General features: G+C 39.3%; 1 protein-coding gene across 1 annotated transcript in view; it reads right to left on the bottom strand.

Moving 5' to 3' along the window:
- Nucleotides 1-573: 573 nt before the first annotated feature.
- Nucleotides 574-22,760, bottom strand: part of RAB27A (RAB27A, member RAS oncogene family) — a 29,726-nt gene continuing 7,539 nt past the window's right edge. The window contains exons 2-7 of the mRNA XM_031616537.2: nt 21,488-21,605; nt 8,902-9,074; nt 6,999-7,084; nt 6,145-6,248; nt 5,287-5,410; nt 574-1,878 (exon numbers count right to left, since the gene is read on the bottom strand). Of these exons, the coding sequence (XP_031472397.1) occupies nt 1,680-1,878; nt 5,287-5,410; nt 6,145-6,248; nt 6,999-7,084; nt 8,902-9,054 (666 nt within the window). The 5' untranslated portion in view covers nt 9,055-9,074; nt 21,488-21,605 and the 3' untranslated portion in view covers nt 574-1,679. The remainder of the gene's footprint in view (nt 1,879-5,286; nt 5,411-6,144; nt 6,249-6,998; nt 7,085-8,901; nt 9,075-21,487; nt 21,606-22,760) is intronic.

Genomic DNA, 22,760 nt, shown 5'->3' with positions numbered 1-22,760 from the left:
TTAAAGAAGAATACATTACTTTGTAAAATATTTTAAGAACCAAGTCTTAACACTTATTCTTGCATTCTTAGTATAACCAGAGGCTATGTATAATATAAAGGGGTTTTTTTCCTTATTAGCTCCTATTCCAGAAACATTTTAGGTCCTTCAAAAAAATGTGTTACATTGCAATTCATGTTCGTTACTGATACAGACATTTGCCTGAAATTGCAGTAGCCAAATAGACAGAACATTTAAATAAATAAATACATCATTTCTAAATAAGTGTTAGCTTTTGACTTCTGTAAACAAACGGCTGTGGAAAGTCTGTAAGAAGACTCAGTTTGGTGTGTTGACTTTAATTGGCAATACTTTTGATTTATACAACATCTGCCAGGGTAGAAAACAAGTTGGTAGGCACATCTTATAAATCTGTCTGGAAAAAAGAAAAAAACACCAACAAAATACTGATTGTTCTTCAGGTTGTCATAAGAATAAATAAGAACGATTGAAGAATAACATGATCCACCAAAACCAGAATTGACATTCATGTGATCTGTAAGGGAGAGGGGGGAGGAGGAGTAACTCTATTCATTTTTAAGGAAATTAACAAGCCATAAGTGAATATATGATAACCAAGATGTACAGGACACAAAGGTTGGCAGCAGAAAATAAGCATTATAAATTTATAGAAATACTGATTTAGATAGAACTGGTATCTCTTTCACCAGAAAACAATCAATCACTATTCGTTTCTCAATCCATATTTGAAGAAACATTCCAAATCAGTGTTTGGTTTAAAAACAAAAACAAAAAAAACCTCAGTACAAAGCACTATTTCAGATGAAATTTTGCTGACATCTACATTACCCTACTCCTGTTAAAACAATAGCAAAGAACATAACAGATATACATTTACACCACTGACATATCAATATATGTATACATATGTTCTAGAAATTCAAATGATGGCAGGAGGTCTCGCAGGCTCTGTTGACTATATTTTATATAGTACAGTTGTAGTTTAAACATTCACATTCGTGACCTACAAAAAGTGCTCTACATATGCATCCCTGTGCTTCTCTAAGAAGTTTTTCATTCTATGTAAAATATCTTTCTTTTGGCTTTTATCACTAAATACTGATGGTTTGAGAAAAAAATGCAAAGTTACTTACAGGCTTTTGCAAAAAAGACAAGATTTGCTCGCTATGATTGTCATTGATTGATGAAATAATTAAATGTTTCTGTTAAAACAGACTCAAGAACCATGTTGGTAAGCTTGCTAGTCTGCAGACACTAAGAGTAGTCACAATATCTAATCTAAATGTTTTGTCTTTGGAGTTAATGGAGCCTTCAAGGAGCAAATGAAAATCCTTATTTCAGAAACCTACCTTTTCTTACTGCCCATACATAAAGATGCTTTTACACTTCTTAATTAAAAGTCCTCCCCTTCCTTCCAAAGTAGAGAATTTAGGGAATATGCAGTACTACATCAAACTGATGAACTTGTCCCATCACTAATGAACTGCACACCTTGCAAACAAAAGTCAATGTTGTTTGAGAGAAAAGCACAAAAATTATTATCAAAAGTTAATAATGCTCATTACATAACTATGAGATGTGATTTGTCTATAAGTTAAACAGTTAAGCTGCAACTGTACTATAATTTAGCATGTACATTAAATTTAATTGTAGCTGAGTCAACAGCCACATTTGCCTTTTTCTTGCTCCTCACTCAATTGTTCTGTAGAACTGTGCCCATTGGAACGCACTACCCCTTCTGGGATCCAGGATTTATCCACACATCGCTCCATGCGCTTCATGATGAGGTCAAGCAGTGTATCAATGGCTTTGCTTACATTATTCCCATTAGCTGCACTGGTTTCAAAATATGGTATCCTGCAGAAGACAAAAACCACAAATTTAAATCACAGTTTATATTCATTAGGAGCATAACCAATACATCACTCTTGCTATATACACTTAGAAATTGCACTAACAGTGTTTTACCATTCCTCCATAGTACAGAGACACTAAGTGGTCAGTGGTCTGAAATGTAAAATACATGAATTAAACGTCTTACTCTGTTGGTAGGACAAAAGGGTGAGCATTAATTTACACCTTGGGATCCACATTTTATGGAGGCACTGGTTGTTACAAAGTCCCAAGGCTCATTCACCCATGAGAGATGCAATTTCTTAATATGACCTTCTCTGAAGAAGTGTTCTTCACCAATCTCAATCTACATCAGCTGGGGTGTCTGCAAGAAAGGGAGTGCACATATGCAATTCCCTGGCAGGCAAGGCAAAGACTCCTGATGCAGTATTCTTATGATCACTACCAAAGGCATCACTGAACTAGAGCAACAACTTACGTATTTTACAATGAAAGCAGCCCCAGCAGGGGAAGACTTCTACTCCTGCAGAAATCTCTCTAGCAGTGAAACTTCAGGGATAAGATAGTCTCATTATTATTATTAAATTCAGCAACGCCTGCTCCCTTAGTGAACAGTCCAACTCTGTATAAGCCCTCATCCACAGTAAATAACCACAAATAAACATGACTAAATGCAGACATGCTGCTTGGGAACCCAGATTTTGAGGGAAGCAGAACATCCATGTTGTGATGGAGAGCATGCGTATGGTATTTTCTCCTCCCTTCTTATTGCTCTAAGCACTGCATTCCTAGCAAGACGGGAAAGCTGCAGACAGAGCTGGAGATAAAGAGATAAAGGAGAAATCATAGAACTAGGGAAACAAACAAAATATGCAAGTTTATATCACATGTGAAAGTATTATCAAGATAAAGGAAGGAACAAAGTCAGAAATAAAGCAAGCAAAGCAAGAGAGATGCTCAAGGGAGACTGCAAACAGAAGTCAGAGGAAGAAGCAGAAGAAAGTAGGACAAAGGAATAAGAATCAACTTCATCATCAAGGGAATTAGGAAGATGGTGATAAGCTAAAAGAAACAAATGAATGTTGATTTCACCCATCTGGAAGCTAACTACAGATGTAAAAACAGAAGTACAAGCAGCAGTAAACATAAACACATGCAGGACATTGCCATGTGAGACACCATCAGGTTAATGAAATTTAATTCCAACTTCTGCCTGAAAAAAATTCAGTGTGTCAAAAATGTGAAAGAGCACCTTCTTGCTATTGTACTTCTGACTGTACACTTAACCAGTATGCAGTTCTTATTTTTAAGGATTTTTACAGAGAGTAAGGTATGTAGGACTCCCCAGATTCATAGCACTGACTTTGGACAACCTTATGTCTGAGCCAACAGGCAAATTTTCAAGCAAGCATGCAGGTACGTTCCCCCAGTCTCCCTCCATATTTTGGAACTGGTACAGCAGGTGGCTTCCCACAATTCTCCTGCAAACCTCTCCCTTTCCTAAGGAAATTCTGAAAGATCCTGACAAAGTTCAGGCAATGAGTTGAGGATACCATTTCCTGTCATGATGACTACATCGCTACAATTTCATTCCATTGACACTCAGATAAAAAAAGGTGGGGGGATGAGATGGTATTTCAACATACTCAGACCTTTGTTAACAAAAGTTTCTGGGCACCTTAGTATTGCAAATATACCATTACTTTTCATTATTGTTGAGGGTTAGGATGTTTCAACAGAAAGGCAGCAGGCTTTGACCTTCAGTTCATCACAGGGTTGAGCCAAACCAGCAGTACTGTTACCACCTGCATGAATTAACTCTACATTTCCTAACTAGAAAGGCTTATTAAATTTGCAAGGTCCAATGAGTGGTCAATAACACTGTATTACTGTCTCAGTGTCTAGGTCTCCTGCAGCCATTTTCAAAACACAACACTCACCACTACAGGAAGGGCATACTGAGTATCTCACACTTTTGTTATTGGAAGACTGCTGCAGCAGGATTTATCTCGCATCTTCTCAGGAGCATTTGGAAAAGTGCATGACTCCTGGTAGCTCAGTGCCACAGGGCAATAAATCTATTTGGTTCTACTAAATAGTTTGGTTCTGAATTGCCTCCAAGGATACTTCAGGGAGAAAGAAAGCTAGTTTCTGACTATGTGTGTAACAGAGAAATAGCATGGCACAGCAGGACTAGACCTTCACAGCAAGACAATTAGCATTAAGGACCCAGCGTTTACAGCATGTATATTTTGTGAGCTTTACTTTGGACTTAGCTAATCTAGTCCCCTGGAATCTCCCTGACTGATCAAAATACAGACTACTGGTTGGAGGCTGTCATCTAATTTAGTTTTAATTTGAGAAGGAATCCAGTTCCCATGCAAGAAGGCTGCTTCACTATGTGAATCAAGCCACAATAAATGGGTCAGAAGATTTCCTTCAAACATGTTCTTCTGATTTACACTAAATACAAATCGAGTTCAGAGATGGGAACCATGGAAGAGTTTAGTGAAGTATAAGAGTAATACAGGATTAATTAGTGTCTGATAGGAAAAAAAAGAATTGCCACAGTTCCTTTAAGGTCACATGATCCTTGTCTGTGGGGATGGGGAAAGGCTGTCTTCCAGCTGATTTGACTGATGTTTCATTTTCAGACTCTCTGGGAGAGTGCAGACGTCTGCACAAAAACAAACAGCAACAGCTGAGCCTTTTGAGGCTAAGTGATTAACAACTTAGCTAAGTACAGGTGATCTGCAACCTGAACTAGAACTGGTCTTCTGTGGGAACTCAGCACTCTGTAATTACATTCTTCAAATGCCTGTGAAAGGGTCCCAAGGCTCTCAAAGAAACTGAGGTTGCATGTTTCAACTGTCATGCCAGTGGGCAAGGGCTGCTCCATAACAAACTGTTGTAATAAAACTCAATTTCTAAATTAGGATGTAATTGCTTAGTACTGCATTTTCCCTCTAAAATCTGATGCGACATTAATCAGTTAATCACCTCACCAAATGCTCATTTAGATTTCACATCACAAGAGGCCCAGGCTTTCCATGTACCACAGAAAGCTTCAGTACAGGAAAGAGCAAGAAATGAGACCTGCCTTTTCAACTAAAGTCTATCTTTTTTACCAGAATGTTTGTGAAACACTTTACTTCACTTTTCCTTTGCTTACTGCCAAGGAAAGAAAATTAACCACCCTCTACTGCAAGATTATTGCAATATTAAACACAAAATCTTATGTAACACAGAAAACACCTCTGACAGGAAAAAGAAATGTATTTTACAGGTCAGTTCAGCATTCTAAAATACTTATTTGCACTTATTTGCAACCTTCCATTCTACATGAAAGACATTATAGAAAGCATTTAATTTTGCCTTAAGTACAGTAATAACTGGAAGGAAGTTACTTACCCATATTTTTCTGCAAGTTCCTTAGCCTCTTCTTCTTTCACCATTCGTTGGTCTTCCAGATCACTTTTGTTTCCACATAATACAATGTCAGGGTTTTCACAATACGCATGCATTTGTAGCTGACCTAACAGCAACAATACGAATAGGAGTCATGACTTGCTGTCAAACAAAGCTTACAAAGAATGTTATCACATTTCAGGGGACACAAAGACCTTCAGGAAAATTACTTTTTGGAAAAAGGGAATACAGTTGTGTTCTGTTCTCTCTCAAGATTTCTGCAATTGCATTGAGGAGCCAGGAAACAGGCAGACATCCACTATCACACACTCAGCGAACAAGCCAGAGGAGCAGAAGCCTGACAAGGTTAGCACAGAATCTGTATATTTGTAGCTTAAGGAGTTATGCTCACCAAGTATCTTCACTGAACTGCCAGAAAAAAGTCCAACCCTTTCATATGATGGATGAAACAGTGGGTTTGGGAACTGCTTCCCCTAGACACATCAGCCTACTCACATTCACCTTCTGTTAAGCTTTGCTGACAAAGCTTCAGACAAGTCATGAATACTTTCCACAGATGTATGGTACTGAGCATTACCCAAGTTGGGGATAAGTTCTCTCAGCCTGCTAGGTTAAAGAGCGAGGTTAAGTAAGCAAAGCTGAATTTCAGGTAAGCATCAGAAGCTCCCACTAGCAGCTCTTACAATTGCAAATGGGACATTTACTTTCTTCTTCCTCAGAAAGCTTCAAAACCCAGTATTTTCAGTTGTACTGCTCAGTGAGACTTTGTATTTGCAAGAATAGCTCCCATCCACCACTGCAGAAATAAAAAGAAAGAGATGAGAAAAAGAAATGTCATACTTATCCAGTTCCTGACATTAAGGAAGCTTTGCTCATTTGTCAGATCAAAGAGTAGAAGAAACCCCATGGCATCTCTGAAGAAAGCAGTTGTTAAGCTACGAAACCTAGACAAGGAAAGCAGAATTATAAAGTTACTTTGAAAATATAATTGCATAGAGTTGTGAAGCTGAGGTAACTAAAGACAAGATTAGCTAGAAGAAAATATTCATCATGTTTATTTTGTTGATGTAGGGACTGGATAACAGGAATTGCTAACATTAATATGTCCTAATCCAGGTGTAAGGAAGTCAAGGAGACATTTAAATAAAGCCCTTGAGGCTTGAGTGAAAGCTTTGTATTATACAGCATGCTTTCACCAGGATTCAGAAATTAAAATAAGAACAAAAATCAAACTTCAAAGTTAAACTTGTTACTACATACATCAGTTCTTGATTTTCAGACAATCAACCACTAGGATGCCTGTCTTTTAGTAGACAAGTAGGAAAGAATCCCTGCAAAGTGATTTCAAACTCGGACTTTTCTAAGGCCTTGGCATAGACACATAAATTTAGGATAAGAAATTTAAAAACAAACTTTAAAAACATCTATATGCATTGGCCATGAACTAACCAGCTGAAGACAAAAGGCAATGATTACAGTTATAGTGTTCTAATTTAATAAAGTTGTAATTTAATGGGTACTCATAAGAAACTTTTCATCACTGTCAAACATATTAAATGGCATTTTCCCATCCTGAGTCATACAACTAAAATGTAACAATCAATAAGAAGAATTCACATACTCCATTCCATTTGCACCTAGCTTGGTTACACATGCTTTACTTTCTGATTGGAGAGGTGGGGAGGGAAGCATACCTTTCCTGCCCTGCAGTATCCCAGAGCTGAAGATGTATCCTCTGCCCTCTGCCACCAACGCCATCTGGCCCATTGGGTCTGTATACCTGTAAAAGGGAAATTTGTAAGACAGAATGTTAGCAGCCCAACCTCTATGGAACACAAAATAACTGACACTTAAAGTCATTAAATGCAGCAGAATTATCACTGTCAATACAAGGATTTCCAACTATAACTCAATTTCTTTATTTTAAGACAAAAGTAATACGAGTTGCATTTCAATTTTGTATCTACTTGAGTATTTAAATATAAAGGTAAAACTGGAAGTGGAAAACCAGTTTCCAATAGGCTTCACATTCCAAATAGAGTGAGTAGGAGCCACTGAGTTCTCATCAGACAAGTTTATTATTTATATTTGATTTTCTATTTTTTACTATTATGTTCTATCCTGTTGAAGTGAAAACATAACTACAAGAGATCATGCAATCTGGCAGTACATTTGTGACACTAACAGAACCTCATTAGCAAACAGAATATACTCATGAAAATAAAGATACATCTTTTTAGCTGTCAAAAGATTGCTGAAAGAGATGGGATAGATCTTGGATCATAGATTATAAAAGCAGAAACTGAATGCTAATTATGAAAGCTGAGGATTTTACTCAGCATGACAATATAAATACAGGCATCTGTTAGTTTAGAAGGATCAATTAAAAATAGGCTCATTTATTGTTCAGAACACTTCACGTCTTTCCCTTCAAATGTCACTGTACATAAGATTACCTGAGTTAAAAATAGTATCTTCAATGACATATAAGCTTGCTGAATTTGTGGATTATATGAATCAAATTGCAAAACATAAATCTTATCCTGAGTTATCAAATACTCTAACCAAGAAAATCCACCGCATGTACCATCCCACAAAAGGAACACTAACTTATTCAAGGCACAAGTTTCACATCTCACAAAGACATTTACTTCTCCCACTACTGTGGTGCACATCATCCACCAAAAGCTAGTCTACACAATGTCTGTTTCACCATCCCCAGAAATCAAACTGACTTAGCAAGTGTCATCACCAAACTATATTTCATAGTGCCACGTTCATGCCTTTCAAACACCTCCAAAGGTGGGGAATCCATTACCTTCCCAGGCAACCCATTCCAATGCTTAACCAGCCCTTCCATGAAGCTTCCTAACGTAAAATCTAAACCTTCCCTGGCTCAACTTGAGGCTATTACCTATCACTTGTCACCCAAGAAAAGACATCAGCATCCACCTTGTTACAGCTTAATTTCAGGGAGTTGTAGGAGGTCTCCCCTCAGCTTTCTTTGCAACAGACAAAACAGACAAGGTGCCTATTTAAACAACAATTTGCGGATTAGAAAAGTTTCTATGTCTTACTTTCCACAATTCTTCCCCACTAATGGTAGCTGTTCAGGAAGCTACATCAGCTCTGTACATTATCTGTATATTAAGTTAACCCATTTGGCTCACATATATTAGAATGCTTTTAAAATTAACACTGCAGTCTTTGTTCACATTCATTTAAGTTCACAAACAATAAGAAAACTATTGCGGCCCAATCCTTCCTCATATATGGAGTTCAACAACGAAGGCACTACTCCAGCTACCATGAGCACAACTCACTGAGTAGACACTGCTCAGGGGTGTTGAGTCTACAAAATGGTTGCTGATAATCAGCTCTTTTTTTTAACCTTGGAGAAAACAGACACATGCACAAATAAAACCAGGCAAAATAAAATAATTTCCTTATCACAATTTTAAATACATAGTAACTACAGATGGCACACTGACACATAAGGATTAGCAGATCAGATTAAATAGATGAGGAAGTAGATTCTAGTCACCAGCAACAAAAGAGCAACCATTCTGAAGTAGCACACTGCTTGTGAAAACTCACCACTCTCTTTTCCCGGAAGTCAATGCCCACGGTTGTGATAAACTTGGAATTAAATTTGCCATCTGTATACTGGTAAAGAAGGCTGGTCTTTCCTACTCCAGAGTCACCGAGTGCTAGGAATTTTATGAGGTAATCATAGTCCCCATCAGACATAGTGAGAATTCAGGAGACACCTTAGAAAGGAAAGCAAAAAGCATTAGTCAGGCAACAACCAAAGCTTCTTTTGACAAATGTTCAAAACACAAGTCACCATTTGAAAAATGAAGTATCGAGTAATAGGACCAGTGCTGAGATCTTTTACACTGCTTTCACCTTAAACTCTTCTTTATGCCAAGTATCAAAAACAAACCCTGACCAAAAACAAAACAAAAAAACACAACTGATTTTTATTACACTCCTCTTACTTCAAAGAGAAGTCAACACAACAACAGACTGAAAAATCATTGTCAAAGAAAAGTGTTCAACATAACTGGGAAACAAACCTGCAGAACTCTTTTTAACCTGTGTGAAAGCTGGAAAAGCTGTTTAAATGCCTTGATGATGCAATTCTGATCTCACATTCACTGTGATGGGCTGCCCAGGGAGGTGGTGGAGTCACCGACCCTGGAGGTGTTCAAGGAACATTTGGATTTTGTGATATGGTTAAGTGAGAACTATTGGTGATGGGTGGATGGTGGGACTGAATGATCTTGTAGGTCTTTTCCAACCTTGGTGTTTCTGTGATTCTGTGATATTAATACACACACAAAAAATCCATTTGATTTTTAAACTGACACATGTACCATCTCAAAAAGTTTTTCCAAAGAAGCAAACTTTTTTTTTTTAAATAAAGTTTAGAGGACAAATTTCGAAGTTTTTAACCATGAAACCATAACAACTCTAAACTAAATCATGTTTGATCTACTCTGATCAAAGTAAAAAAACTAGCTAGAATTATGACAAAAATGACTGGAAAATGGAATGTATAGTAGAAAGACTGCTGCAAATGCAGTAGCACTTTCCTGTAGAGTAGCTACCGAGTGTCTCTTCCCCCAAAACAAACAATAAAGAACTACCTTATGTTGTTTTCAAAGAACTGAACATGGAAAGATAAGCCTAAAATAACCTGAAAGCAACAGAAATCTGGCATAAAATTGCCTGTTATCAAGGAGAGAAATACAGAAGTACAAAAAATAGGATAGGTTATGAAATTAAATATAAAAGAAAGTTACATTTGCTGTTTCCACTGTAAGTATGTATTTTTGGAACTAGTTGTAGTTTGCACAAGATAAAACTACTCATTTCAAGCCAAACACAGCAGCAGCAGTTTGCACCAATGGCAAAACACCAATTCATTTCTTGAATATCAGTTCACAGCTTGAGGTTTGGAACGAGCTCCATATCTCTAGGACGCGGGCGTCAATCACCACCAATAAACTAAAGCCATAATTAACTCTACAGTTTCAGCTTTGTGGCAGCACAGCTCCTGGATACAAAGCAGAACCGTGAGTGACCAACGCAGCCATAACTGGACTTACCACAACCAAAAGCAGACAACGGTCAGATTTACTCCAAGATAGTCTCCAATTGCAAAGCCAGCAGAAAACATTTGACACCTTCTTGCCATTTCCAGTCCTGAAATCACCATTCCCACTCAACACTTAGTTTACATTATTCCATCAATTACAGTAAGACACTGCAGGGATAGGTTTAACTGCAATAAGCTGATGTATTTCACACACTGTCACTTCTACACCAGAGACAAATAATTTGCTTTCCAATGTTTTGTTTTAATACTGTGTTTTACAACAGAGCAAGAGATTGAAACAAAAACAAAAAAAAGCAGTTAACAGCTAACAGTAATTTTTATACAGATGTACCACAGCTTCAGGCCTGCATACACCACACAACTGACAGAGTGATGCATTCAACAAGCACGTGGAACAGGCAGCTGCACACTGACATGAGATCATTTCTAGCAGAAATTAAAAGCTTGATCCATTAACCACAATCATAAATGCCAGCAAAAGCTTCTATTTGTTGCTTGTTTTAAATCCTCCTCTATCTTTGGGACGCACAAAAACAATCAGATTATTTACCATGTGGCTCTGCAGAACCTCTTTTCACTGAAATGCATTAGAAAAAAGGGAAAACGCTATAAAAAGCAAACACGATGGTTATTACTGAAGATTAAATTTGATTTAGACCTCCTTCTCTTACACACTGTTTCTTTTGCTCTCGGATGTTCTGCCAAGGGCAAAGAGCTGTGTAAATGCACTCCCTACTCAAGCACATGTTCTTTCAGCTTCAATACCCCTAAATTTGCTACTGCTTAAAAAGGCTTAAATGCAAATCTTCATAAAACGCGCTAGCTCTGAGACAAGCTCCTTTCATGCCTTTTACTGTGCTACTGCACTCATACATAAGTATTTGCCCTGTCTTGCTGGTATTTTGCTAGCTAGCTGTTGGCCTATAGAACAAACTTTTAATAGCAAACAATTGCATCAGCTGGTCATTGACAATAAGTTGTGAGAAAGCTAATTTATCCTTCCTCTTCTGTAAGACCTCATAGAGGAAGAACAGGCACTGCAACAGTATCACGTGGAGCCATGAGAAACTGTTCAAGTTTGATTCCAAGACAAGCTGAAGCAGAACAGCTGCACCCTTCCACCAGCCTGAGCTGGGGAAAGCCTTCGGTTAGGCCTTAGGGAAGGAAACCTTAAGGTATTTCTGCTGTTTCATCAGATTTGGGAAGTACCTGTTTGGACAAATAAGGCCACACCACCCAGACCATTTAAGCCTCAATTTTCCATGTGGCTAATAATAAATTTAATTTGCAAATGAGTAGTAGAAGCCTCAGACATAAAAAAGTGTCTTATAAAGGAGTTGCTCAAGAAGGAAATTTTCTCCTTAAGTTTTTGAAATGCACACACCTTTTACTGCACCCCATAATGTCAATCTATTATTCAAATATCTCCAGGGAGTGGTTCTTGTGAAACCCAGTACAGTTAACCTATCCTTGGAGAGTTATTTTCAGAGCAGTTTCAAGCCTTGTCCTCCTCCCTGTACAAATATTTAAAAAAGTTATCTCCACCCTCTACTTCCAAGACCTGCAGGCCAACAGCCCAAATACATCCAGCTCCATATTACAGAAATAAGAATATATTTACAGCAAAGTACATCACAGAAAATTAACAGTCATGGACCTATAAACCCATCCTATTTCTTCCTTCCAGTTCTGCTTTGCTTTTAAGTTAGGTCCTACAGCTTCGCATCTTCCAGTCTTTCCTTCTACATTTCTACACCTCTTGCAACAGGAGAAGGGGAAGTAGAAAAAGAGAAAATTGGTACAATCAGGACCCATCAGATCTCAAAAAAAAAAAAAAAAAAGAAAGAAAGAAAGAAAGAAAGAAAGAAAGAAAGAAAGAAAGAAAGAAAGAAAGAAAGAAAGAAAGAAAGAAAGAAAGAAAGAAAGAAAGAAAGAAAGAAAGAAAGAAAGAAAGAAAGAAAGAAAAGAAAAAGAAAAGGAGAGAAAGAAAGGAAAAGAAAAAAAAATACGACTGAAACATCATAGAACAACTATTCCCAAAACTTACTTGTACGATCAAGGGCTCCTTGGTTTGGAAAAAAAAAAATTGCCAATGGAAACAGCAAAAAGGGTTTCTTTCTTCACGAAATCCTCCTTGAATCCCATTCAGCTGTGGCTTTGCTTTTAGCCTGGCATGCAGAAGAACAGGGGCTATAAACCATACTGGGAAAAATCCACTGGCTTTTTCCATCGCTGATGGAACCCTCCCAGCCATCACTTAACCTGTTCCCCTACTGCTGCTGCTCTGGAGCCTGTCCATAACACAGGTGTCCAGGTTGTGCTCTGCCAAGAAGAGGTGCCCTGCAAAGCAGGTGCTGCTCATGTTCAGTCAAGATCATAGTCTAAGACAGTCACATAACAAGCATCAACACTATTGGCTAATATTGTTGCCTCTAGGACACAAATATCACAATTCTATTGTGAGATAAAACATTCAGGAGTATGACAGCGTTGTTCCTGAATAACTTAGGGAAATTATCTTGGCATGCAGGATTTGCCCTTTGCAGCATGGGAAAAGGAATACGTTTTCTGAACAAACAGGTATCACATAAAATACCCAACTCCCATACTGTGACAAAGATGATGGAAGGAAGAAAGAAGAAGGGAGGAAGCGATAAATAGATGAGAGCATATGCCAAAAAAAAAAAAAAAGAAAAGAAAGAAAGAAAGAAGGGGAAAAAAAAAAGAAGCATTGATCTGAAGATAAAAACATGTACACACACAGTGGAAAGCGCAGGAAATCTGAACATTCACTTAATCAGGCAGTCTTGAAGCACATCAGCTTAAAGTAAAGTACACCACTTACCCCAAACTCTGCTAAAGGAATAGTAAGGGCACACTGGAGATAGTACTGCTAGCAGGAGTATTTTTCTAGCACCACCTCTTTAGCACACAGCCAAGAAGCCTACGTGTCACCTGTGAGCATTCATGCTGATGGGTGCTCAGACATAAAGAGGTGTGCCTCGTGTCTCCATTTCTAAGGAGGGTGCTGCCTGACAGCATGGCTGGGAAGCAATTACACAGTTCATATGTCCCATTTATTCCTAGAGGCAAACAGCACTTCAGAAGAGGTTTATGCACGACCTACCTACAAGCAGATGTAACATATCTGCTATATCATGCACACATCCTAGTATAATCACTCAGTTTCTAACAAGTGTTTAATACAGAGACGTATTAAGGATGGAGTACATGGATCACAACTGTTCAATTCTGTTTGTAGCTTTGCATACTTCAGGGTGAGAGGAAGCTGACAGTCTCTAATGCCAATGCTGTGTTGCTTCTTTCTCTCTTGCACAGACATGAGTGCACCATGCTGCCCCATGGGTAGCACAGGGAAAGTGGCTTTCCCATGGATTTCTACATAAGAGAAAAGGCATTGTTAGGCAAAGACTGGAACATGAGATAATATGTCTGGTGTGACTTCTGACCACACCTGCAAACATCATCCCATTTCACAGAGAAGCAATGCATATGAACTGTTTCAGACAAAGGGTCCTTTCTGGGTCCTTTCCACACTATACTGCCTAGACAGCCTTCTCAAGAGTAGAAAAGCTATTCTGTATAAAAATATTCAAATAAAATCATTTCAGTCAACCCCCTCTTCCTTCTCAGATCAAGTGAAACAGCTATATAACTCAGACGTTACCTCAGTGTCCCAGATGTGCAGTGAAGCCAGCCATAAAACTCATGACTAACACTGTAGGACAAGCCATACGCTCAGAAAGAGACAAAGTAATTAGAATTTGCCAAAAGAAAACAGAGACTAAGCCTATGATTAAACGATATTTTAAGATACCACAGGACTTCATCACTTTATCCTTTAGCTGATGGGCAGCAGACAAGCAGACTTGCAAGGGTTACAGTTAACTTCTAGCAGTGTCCAACTTCCGCAAGTGTCACTCAGCTTCCATGTAGATCTTGCAGACAAAGACAAGTCCTGTCTGGGCCTTACCTTCCTTGTTCAGGAAGAACCAGACCCTACTGGAACAGCAAGGAACTTGCAAAGTCTGCAAGTTCTCCCTGCAATGGCCACTCAGCCATCCGTGGAAGGAAGGAGTGTATTGAAAGGCTTCCAGCCTAGGTGTCTATCACAGCAAGAGTAGAGCAGGTCAAGCAAAAAAGTCTCAGTCTGTTTAAGGCAGCTTCCCAATAGTCTTAAGTAACAGACCCATATTTTTAAATACACAGTGGGAAAAAAAATGGATGTAGCATTGTAAGTAAAGGTTTCCCTGAATACAGTTATGCTTAAAAAGCAGTTGAGGCTTTATGCTGAACATGGAACAGCTGAAAGAAGAGTAGTCCAATTCCCAGCCAGCCAGAAAAGGAAAACACTGTAGGTCTCTCAACAGCAAATAAATACAAGCACAAGGCAATAACGCAGTTCTAAAGGTTTCTGCAAGTACAAGTAAAATCTTACAAAAAAAAAAAAAAAAAAAAAAGCTTCTCACCCAGGCACAACATAGACATAAACTCACTTCAGTAGCTGTTTTACATGTCACCACACAAGCACTGAGAAGGAGATGTGGAAGATGTTCACTACCCTGCCATAGCAGCACTCCCACCATGCTGCAGCCAAGCACTGCCCACATTCCTGCCTGGCGCAGGCGAAGCGTGGTGAACAGCCGCACCCTGCTCTAAGGCTCCAGCAGCACCTCGCTTCAAAGCTGGGCACCGTCAGCCACCTGCCAGCTCTGCTCTAAGAAAGGGACTGGGAGTCAGACAATGTTTCTATTCTTTGTAAGGAGTACCTCAGGTACGTACAAGTGTAATATAAACAAATTATGACAGTGAATTTTACATATTGCAGCAACCTTTCCACTAACTTACAAGCAGGAAATTCGATGCCCTGCATCCTTCCTTGATGTGTCTGCTCTGACCGCTTTGGCACCAGCTCCTGGCTGATCCACAGCCCAGTCTTAATATTTGTAACACATCACTGTGCTGTATCTGCTCTTGAGAGCATAAAAAAAATTATGAATGGCAGTCATACACAGATTTACATATAATTTCCTGTTCTTTCAAACTGCAGATGGGGAAAATATACAGTCTCCCACAGCAACATGACCAGAAATACAGTTAATACAACTGTGCCAGTACAGTACTAAGTACTGGCCTTGAAAAGATAAAACATGGAACAAAAATCCTTGGTCAAAGTTTTCCAGTTCTGTTGTGGCCAAATGGCCTCCAAGATACAGTCCTTCAAACAGACTGACCTAAGGTTTCCAGATCACCTTAATTTCTCATTTCTCTAGGCATCGTTACAGCATATTGGCCCCAAACCTTGAGCCAGACTCATCCAGGTGAGCTCCTGCTCAGCAGCGGGGCAGGCAGTGCATGAGCCAGCAGCACAGGAGCCTCCAGGATGTCATCCACAGTGCTGCTTGTGTTCATGCAAGGAAGACAACGCTGAAAGCGGAAGATTCTAAGAATCACACAATTACAGGAACTGAGCATTTCTTTATGGAACGGTTGGGTTTTCCTGGCAATAACAAAAACCTTCAGCAGAGAGACAGAACACACAAAGGAAAAATCAGAATAAAAGGGACCAGAAGAGGTAAAATCAAAAAGCTGAAAAAGAAAGCAATTTAATGTACACAGTTAGAATACGAATGAAGTGACACCTCATGGAAAAGATGTGCATGTATTTGTGCTAGAGAAACTATTAGATTTTACACTCAGCCAGTGCAGATGATTCAGTAGACTGCAAACACACCCGTCGGGCTTAGCCCTTTGTTTAAGTCCACTGAAGTACATTCTCTGTCAACAGCCAGAGGAAAATATTTGCTGTTTCTTTTAATATATATATTACTTTTTTCCTCCAGGTCGAGAAATTTCTCTGCAGTCTTCCACCTCGTTTTAGAGGACAGAAACGTGGAATACAGACAACATATCTCCAAAAGGTCACACTGCCAAGCTCATGCTGCATTACAATAGAAACAATCCAGCAAAGATAATTGATCATGATTAGGTCAATTACAGGCATATGGAGAAGGTCAGGCAACAGAAAACCTTAAGATATATAATAGCCACTGTTAAATAAGGGGAAAATTCACTCAAATATGATACAAATGAGACCATAAAACTGCCTCATTCACCTGACAAGGCGTAAGCAAGCAAACAGAACAGGTGGGGCAGGAAAGTCAGAGCAGAACTTAATCCACCTTTCTCATCCTTTGGGTTGGGAAACATTCGCCCCTCTTTTTTCATATGAAATTATCTCTGTTTCTTACCAGTTTTTGACTGAAAGATGAAACAAAACCTTTTTCCTGCCACCTTTCTTTCTTTAGCAGTACTGCTTTTCTAAAGCACTGAGATCCGTTCTTACTTTCAGTGTAAGTTACTTTACTCAGTTCAACAATATATAACAAAGAAACACAGTTTAAAGCACTTCCTGCTTTCTTTTTTGTGCATGACATTAGGAATACTTGGGAGTTCCAAGAATACTTGGAAATTGCAATCAGAAGCAGGGGGGAAAAAAAGGCTAAGTAAGTTGTTAATTACCTGTGGGAAAAAATAGGGAAACTGCTGCTTGGGAAACACTGTTTACGAACTAGAAAGACTTATTCCTTCTATCCCTTAATCTAGGATCAGATGTGATCAGACTTGAAATACAAGAGACAGTGAGAGAAGCTTTACAGAGAGCTGGTGCGTGCAGATAGGGGAGGAAATGTCTAGATTGACAAAACTGAGGCTCAGCTAAAAGTTTAAAAACCACAAAACCTTGACAGAGGTATTCCTGCAGTACCAAGGCTCACTGCATACCCCACACTGGCAAACGCTGCAGTGAGGAGGCAGCCAAAGCACTGCAGGCTGGCAGGTGACACTTAAAAGAGATAGAGAGACCGATCAGTAATCAGCTCTTAGCAGGACTAAGAAGGGTCTGAGTCTCTGATTTCAGAGTCTGTAACAGCTACAGTCTCAAAGAGATATTTTCAGTCAGTAGCGAGCAGGATTTCTTAGTTTAGATTACATCTCTGGATGCAATGAGTATATGTGATGTTTCCATGTTTCACAAACACTAGCAGGCTAGAAATAACTTGCTGAGAAAACTCAAGGCATAATTTAACTTGTCCTTAGCATAATAAAAGACCACTTCTGCTTCAAATAGACCCTAACATAATTCAACAGGCACTACCTGTTCTCTTCAGGAAGCTACTAACACAGGACAGCAAAGCAGCAGATTTGTGTCAGCTGGGCCACACTTGTGGCTCAAAGGTATCACACAAAATCTTCTAACAAAGAGCAAAAACTACAGGTAGTAATACAGGGTTTTTTGGTGGGCTTTTTGTTTGTTTTGGTTTTTTGTTTGTTTGTTTTTGCAAGAATTGAAAAATAAGCCTACTCTTTCAATAAGTCATCACATCTTCCTCTTGAGCAGAACTATAGCACATATTAAGGCTGTCCAAGCTCTCTACTGAGGCTGTGCAATGTGCCGAAATATTCAGACAGTGCTTTGGCAAAATGTTTGCTCTATTTGTATTCTAGAGCACGAGGGAAAGTATCATTCAAAAGCAGCACCAGTTAAGTGGGCTGAACTGCACAACACAAAGCTTCTACTCAAAAAGCTGGTTGTTTTTTCAACCTGAGTTACCAGTTCAGCAATTTATCTTGCTCCTCTGATCAGAATCTTAAATTACAGTGTGAATTATAGTTAAGCCATGATATACAGCAAACGCTGCTCAGATAAGCAGCACAGCGAACCATGATTTCTCACACTAATACTTGTCATGGAGATATACATAAGCCCTGCAAGGAAAGCAAAAGGAATCACAAGCCCATTGCCACCGTGTGTCCTTGCTCATCGTGTCAGTTAATCTCAGGCTAAGAGAAGGCCAGCAGACAGATGCTGAGCTGAGAGCTGGTAGCTGCTGCATTTGTCATGCTGCAAATACCCTCCTACAAAATTTTTCTCTACAGCTTCATGTAGACATAGTGATCCCAAGTTTCACTTTAACAGAGGTTTGACATATGATAGCAAGCATTTTCCTACCTCTACTCCCATAACTTTTCAACTTAAATTTCTATTCAGAATGTTTCTGCCAATATACAGCTTAGCAACTGTGAGCTTACACAACAGCCATCTCTATTACCAGAGCTCCAGGAAAAAGTATATGAAGTTATTCTAAGAAAATGAATTGCCAGTTAGACTGCTCTGATTGATCCAAGCAGTGTAAGCTCCCTGCAGAAGACTGCATCAAGGAATCCCAAGTGTAGTTACCATATCACACTGGATTCAAACTGTGCTTTCTTGACTGAACAGTAATCATAGAACTTTGCATGCTTCCAAAGACTCAGAATATCAGAAGCAAACTGACACCTCATGTAGTGATTGATAACTTTTTTTTTTTTTTTTTTTTTATGTCCTACATTATTTGGAGAACCCACAAGTCACAAGAAACTGGCTGTATGCAACACACTGTCCAAAGAGACTTTTATTTGAAAACACTCATTAAACTAGGCACTGCACTTTCATCTTCTATTAAAACATCAGCTTCCGTTTGAGGTATTTGGTTTGACTTTAAATTACTTCTATTTCCCATAGACAGAAAAAAAAATAATCACTAGTGAGATTCCAGTAAAAACAAATTCTATGAAGTGAAAAAGAACATCTCGGCATTACTCAGAGCAGCCCCACTGACTGCAGTGGAGCAACCTACTCACTCCTCACAATTTCCCTGTCACAAAGATCCCAGTTCTGCTTCTATTTATGCTGACAGCTGCAGCATTATGTATTAAAGCTGAATTTTTATACAGAAACTTTATTCCTACAACAGTGTTCAAACACAATTCAGAAGCAGGAGCTGTATTATTTCCCATTTACAAAGCCAAACATACTAAACCAACAAAGTGTTACCCTAAGTTTTTCTCCTTATAAAGTTACTTCAGCTTCCCTTTGACAGGAGTTTATTTCCCTCATCCCACCAAGACATGTTCCTCGCTATTTTCCATGAACAGCTTATAAAATTTGAATTCATTACATTTTCTATAGTTCTAAAACTTCTGTTGGTCTTTTTAAAAAATTTTGAAAAAAGGAAAAAAATACCTACACTTTGTCTTTGATGCCATTCCTTTAAAAATCCAATTGACTTAGATTCCAAGTTTGTCTTCACCTGGCTTAAGGTTACTCAGTTTCTTTGCTTAAAGTAGTGCTGTGCCATTTCCAAAGCCATGGGAAGGATGGGGAAGGAAGGAGGCAGCACCACGCACTTAGAATATTGCTTTGCTCCATATAAAGAACCTCAATATCAAAATTTAATTCTCAAACAATTGACACTATGAGACTAACTCCTTACAGCAATTTCTGTGTTTCTATAAGACAAAATATTCAAAATGCAGTTATAATGCAATAAATGAAAAGTATTATTCAACAACACACTACAATGAGGCAACTGGAACAAAGACTCCTTTCCAGTTCAGCATAGAAATAAATAACACAAAGTCAGCATCAGTGCTTACAGAAAACCTTCCCCTATTATTTTATATAAGCTTTTCCAGTTGCTACATCCATGTAGATGCCTATATGGAAATAGCAAGAAAGCTTATTTGTGTAGCTGCACTGATGAATTCGTCACTTTTCTCATATAAATACAAGTCAAGGGCCGATGATTTGGACTAGAAAAATCATCTTAAGATAGATTGTGCTAGACATCAATTACAACCTTGGAAAAATCTTGTGACCTGCCCACAGACATGAAGGAAACTACTGTTGTCTGTTCTCTGAACAGCTCCTCCATGGTTAGTCACAGTCTGCAAAAACTGGAATTTCAGTCCACAATTAGAAAAACACTGACAGCCAGGCTAGAAAGGACATCTGATTACAAACACATGCTCAGGGTGGCAAGGAACGACCAAATCACAGGGGCACAGAAGCAAAACACAGTAATATTATCCCATCCCACAGTGTCTTTAACGTAATTAAGACTGAAACCATTTACTATCTGACTGAAAGGACTACAAACTAGATAAGCTCTCATGTTTCCTTGCGGTCCATTTTATTTCATTAATTAAAAATGCCAGTCTATGCAGCATACTTTTTTATTCCTTTTATTATCAACACATATATTATACCTGAGAACAAACACAGTGGTGCACAACTCAGTTAAAAATCCACCATGGTAAAGGACCATTTTATTAAGTATAAATTAAGTTAATGAGAACATGGGAATAAATATGAACGGGGGTGGGGTTCGAGCAGAACAACACTTATTAACACTTATATTGTTTGTATCACGAGATGTTATTTGCACAACATACCTTATCATCAAAGGTCTAATTCTGCCCTGTTTGGCACAGTGGAGTGGGAAACGCAGGCTGACTGCCTGGGATCAGAAACGGCACCTTTTGTTACCGAATCCTGACACTGGTCACTGCAGTCATTTTAATCTTATTGATAAGCATAGCCAGTTTTAGTCTCTACCTCAGACTGATTTATTTCCAGTGATCCTACTAAAGGATGAAATCCAACTCAGTGAGCCCAAACTAACACAGCTACGAACTACAGGCGTGCTGTCAGTTGTCTAACAAGAAAATTAAAAACATCGTAATCTGTGTTGATTTTTGTTTTGTTTCTTTTGCTTTTAAGCTTTGATACCATCCTGGTGGGAATGCTCTCCTCTCCCTGTACCCTGGTTTGAGTCCTCTGCCACTGTTACTACCATCGCTGCCCCAATCTTTCCAATTAACTTCAGTGAGAAGGACCCACGCCCCAAATACGTGCCAATTGCCACAACCAGGTAGCAAAAAGACAAGATGTACTGGAGAGGCTTTGGTTTTAAATGGCAAAACTGCAGCTATGTTTTACACAAATCAGCATACTCTACAATTTTAAGTTTTCTTTTCCCCCCAGACTCCACTATGCCAAATCAGTTATCTCAAATCAACACCATCACAGCATGTGTCAAAAACATTGTTTCAAAGTTCTTAACACAGTAACAGTTGGTATAGGACAACTGTCAGCTCAGAAAAATACTGCAGTCAATCTTAGTGAGCTAAATAAAAGAGGAAATACATACATACCTATGCTTAACAGCTGCAAGTGGACCTGTAGCTCTCCAGGGGTACCTCAGCACAGAGCTTCCTGATCCAGCCCAGATCTCTTGAATACCATAGTCATGCAGAAAGAGGCATTAATCATCTGCAAATAATATCAACAGACCAAGAAAATAAAACCAAAACAGCGTAGCTTAGAAGAATAGCTCTAAAACTGGCACTGGCATGCAGAGCTGTGGCCCGCACCACTTCCCTGCCCACCTAATTACATTCAGCTGCTTGTCATGTGGTCTTGCTGACTGATCAAGTGATCTCTTTCCCTCTTTTTAAAACCAAGCAACACAGGCAACCAGATTTCCCTAACCCAGGTAGTAACAAACTTTGAGCCCTTCTTTAAGCTCTGACCCTCTGGCACAGGGAAACGGAAGTTGCAGTATGCTTTACTGAAAATACAAATAAAATACAGCAAACACAGAAGCCTATGTATTGTAACAAAGCACAGTGAGTACTAAAAGCAAGCAAAACATCATGGAGAATTTCTGTTTTGCACCCAGTGTTTCACCTTTGCAGAGGACAGAAAGAGCCACCTCTAGACAAGCCAGTGCCAACCACACGAGGGCAGGGATGGAGGGCCATGGGGCTGTGCCAGGGCTTGGGATCCCCCCCAGCCCTCAGGGGGCTCTCAGCTGTAGCGATGGAGCTGTGGTAGGATAGTGCCACGATCTTTCTGCACCACTGTAGCAATATCTGCATGCCCCCCTCAACTCTATGAGACATGCAGGCATTTCACATACTTTAAGTCAATGAGATAAAAGATTGATTGAACATGGAAACCATCCTCAACAAGAACCTCCATCAGGGCCCACGTTAGCACAGTAGGCCCAATCTGTGCCCCCAGGGCCAACACAAAGGCACTCTTGGTAGGAGGCCCCTGCCCACGGCCCCTCTCGCAGCTGCTGCTCACTCTGCAGGTGCTGACTGCAGAGGGCTGAAAGATGTGGGTGCAGCGAGTGACAGACCCACCAAGCAGGATTTAACAGGGCTGAGCATTCACAGACAGCAGGTTACCTTGCACAACACTTTCGCATCTCAGTTTGTTTCCACACAGTTAGTTTCAAGAGCAGAGAAGTAAGAAAGGAAATTAAGGTTTGTAAGACTGCTCTCCAGCCTTGCCACTTACAAAGTGCTGCAGACAGCTGGCCGCAAAATTTAACATGCCCTTAATGCATTCATCTACCAGACAGACAACTCCAAAAGCTTAACTCTTTTGCTGCAGTGCTCCACTACCTCACCTTGTTTG

This window comes from Phasianus colchicus, chromosome 12 (assembly GCF_987193195.1).
Source record: "Phasianus colchicus chromosome 12, bPhaCol1.hap1.1, whole genome shotgun sequence".
In the NCBI taxonomy this organism is placed as follows: Eukaryota; Metazoa; Chordata; class Aves; order Galliformes; family Phasianidae; genus Phasianus; species Phasianus colchicus.
Note: the sequence above shows the minus strand (reverse complement) of the source record. Positions and strands in the feature narration are given on the sequence as shown.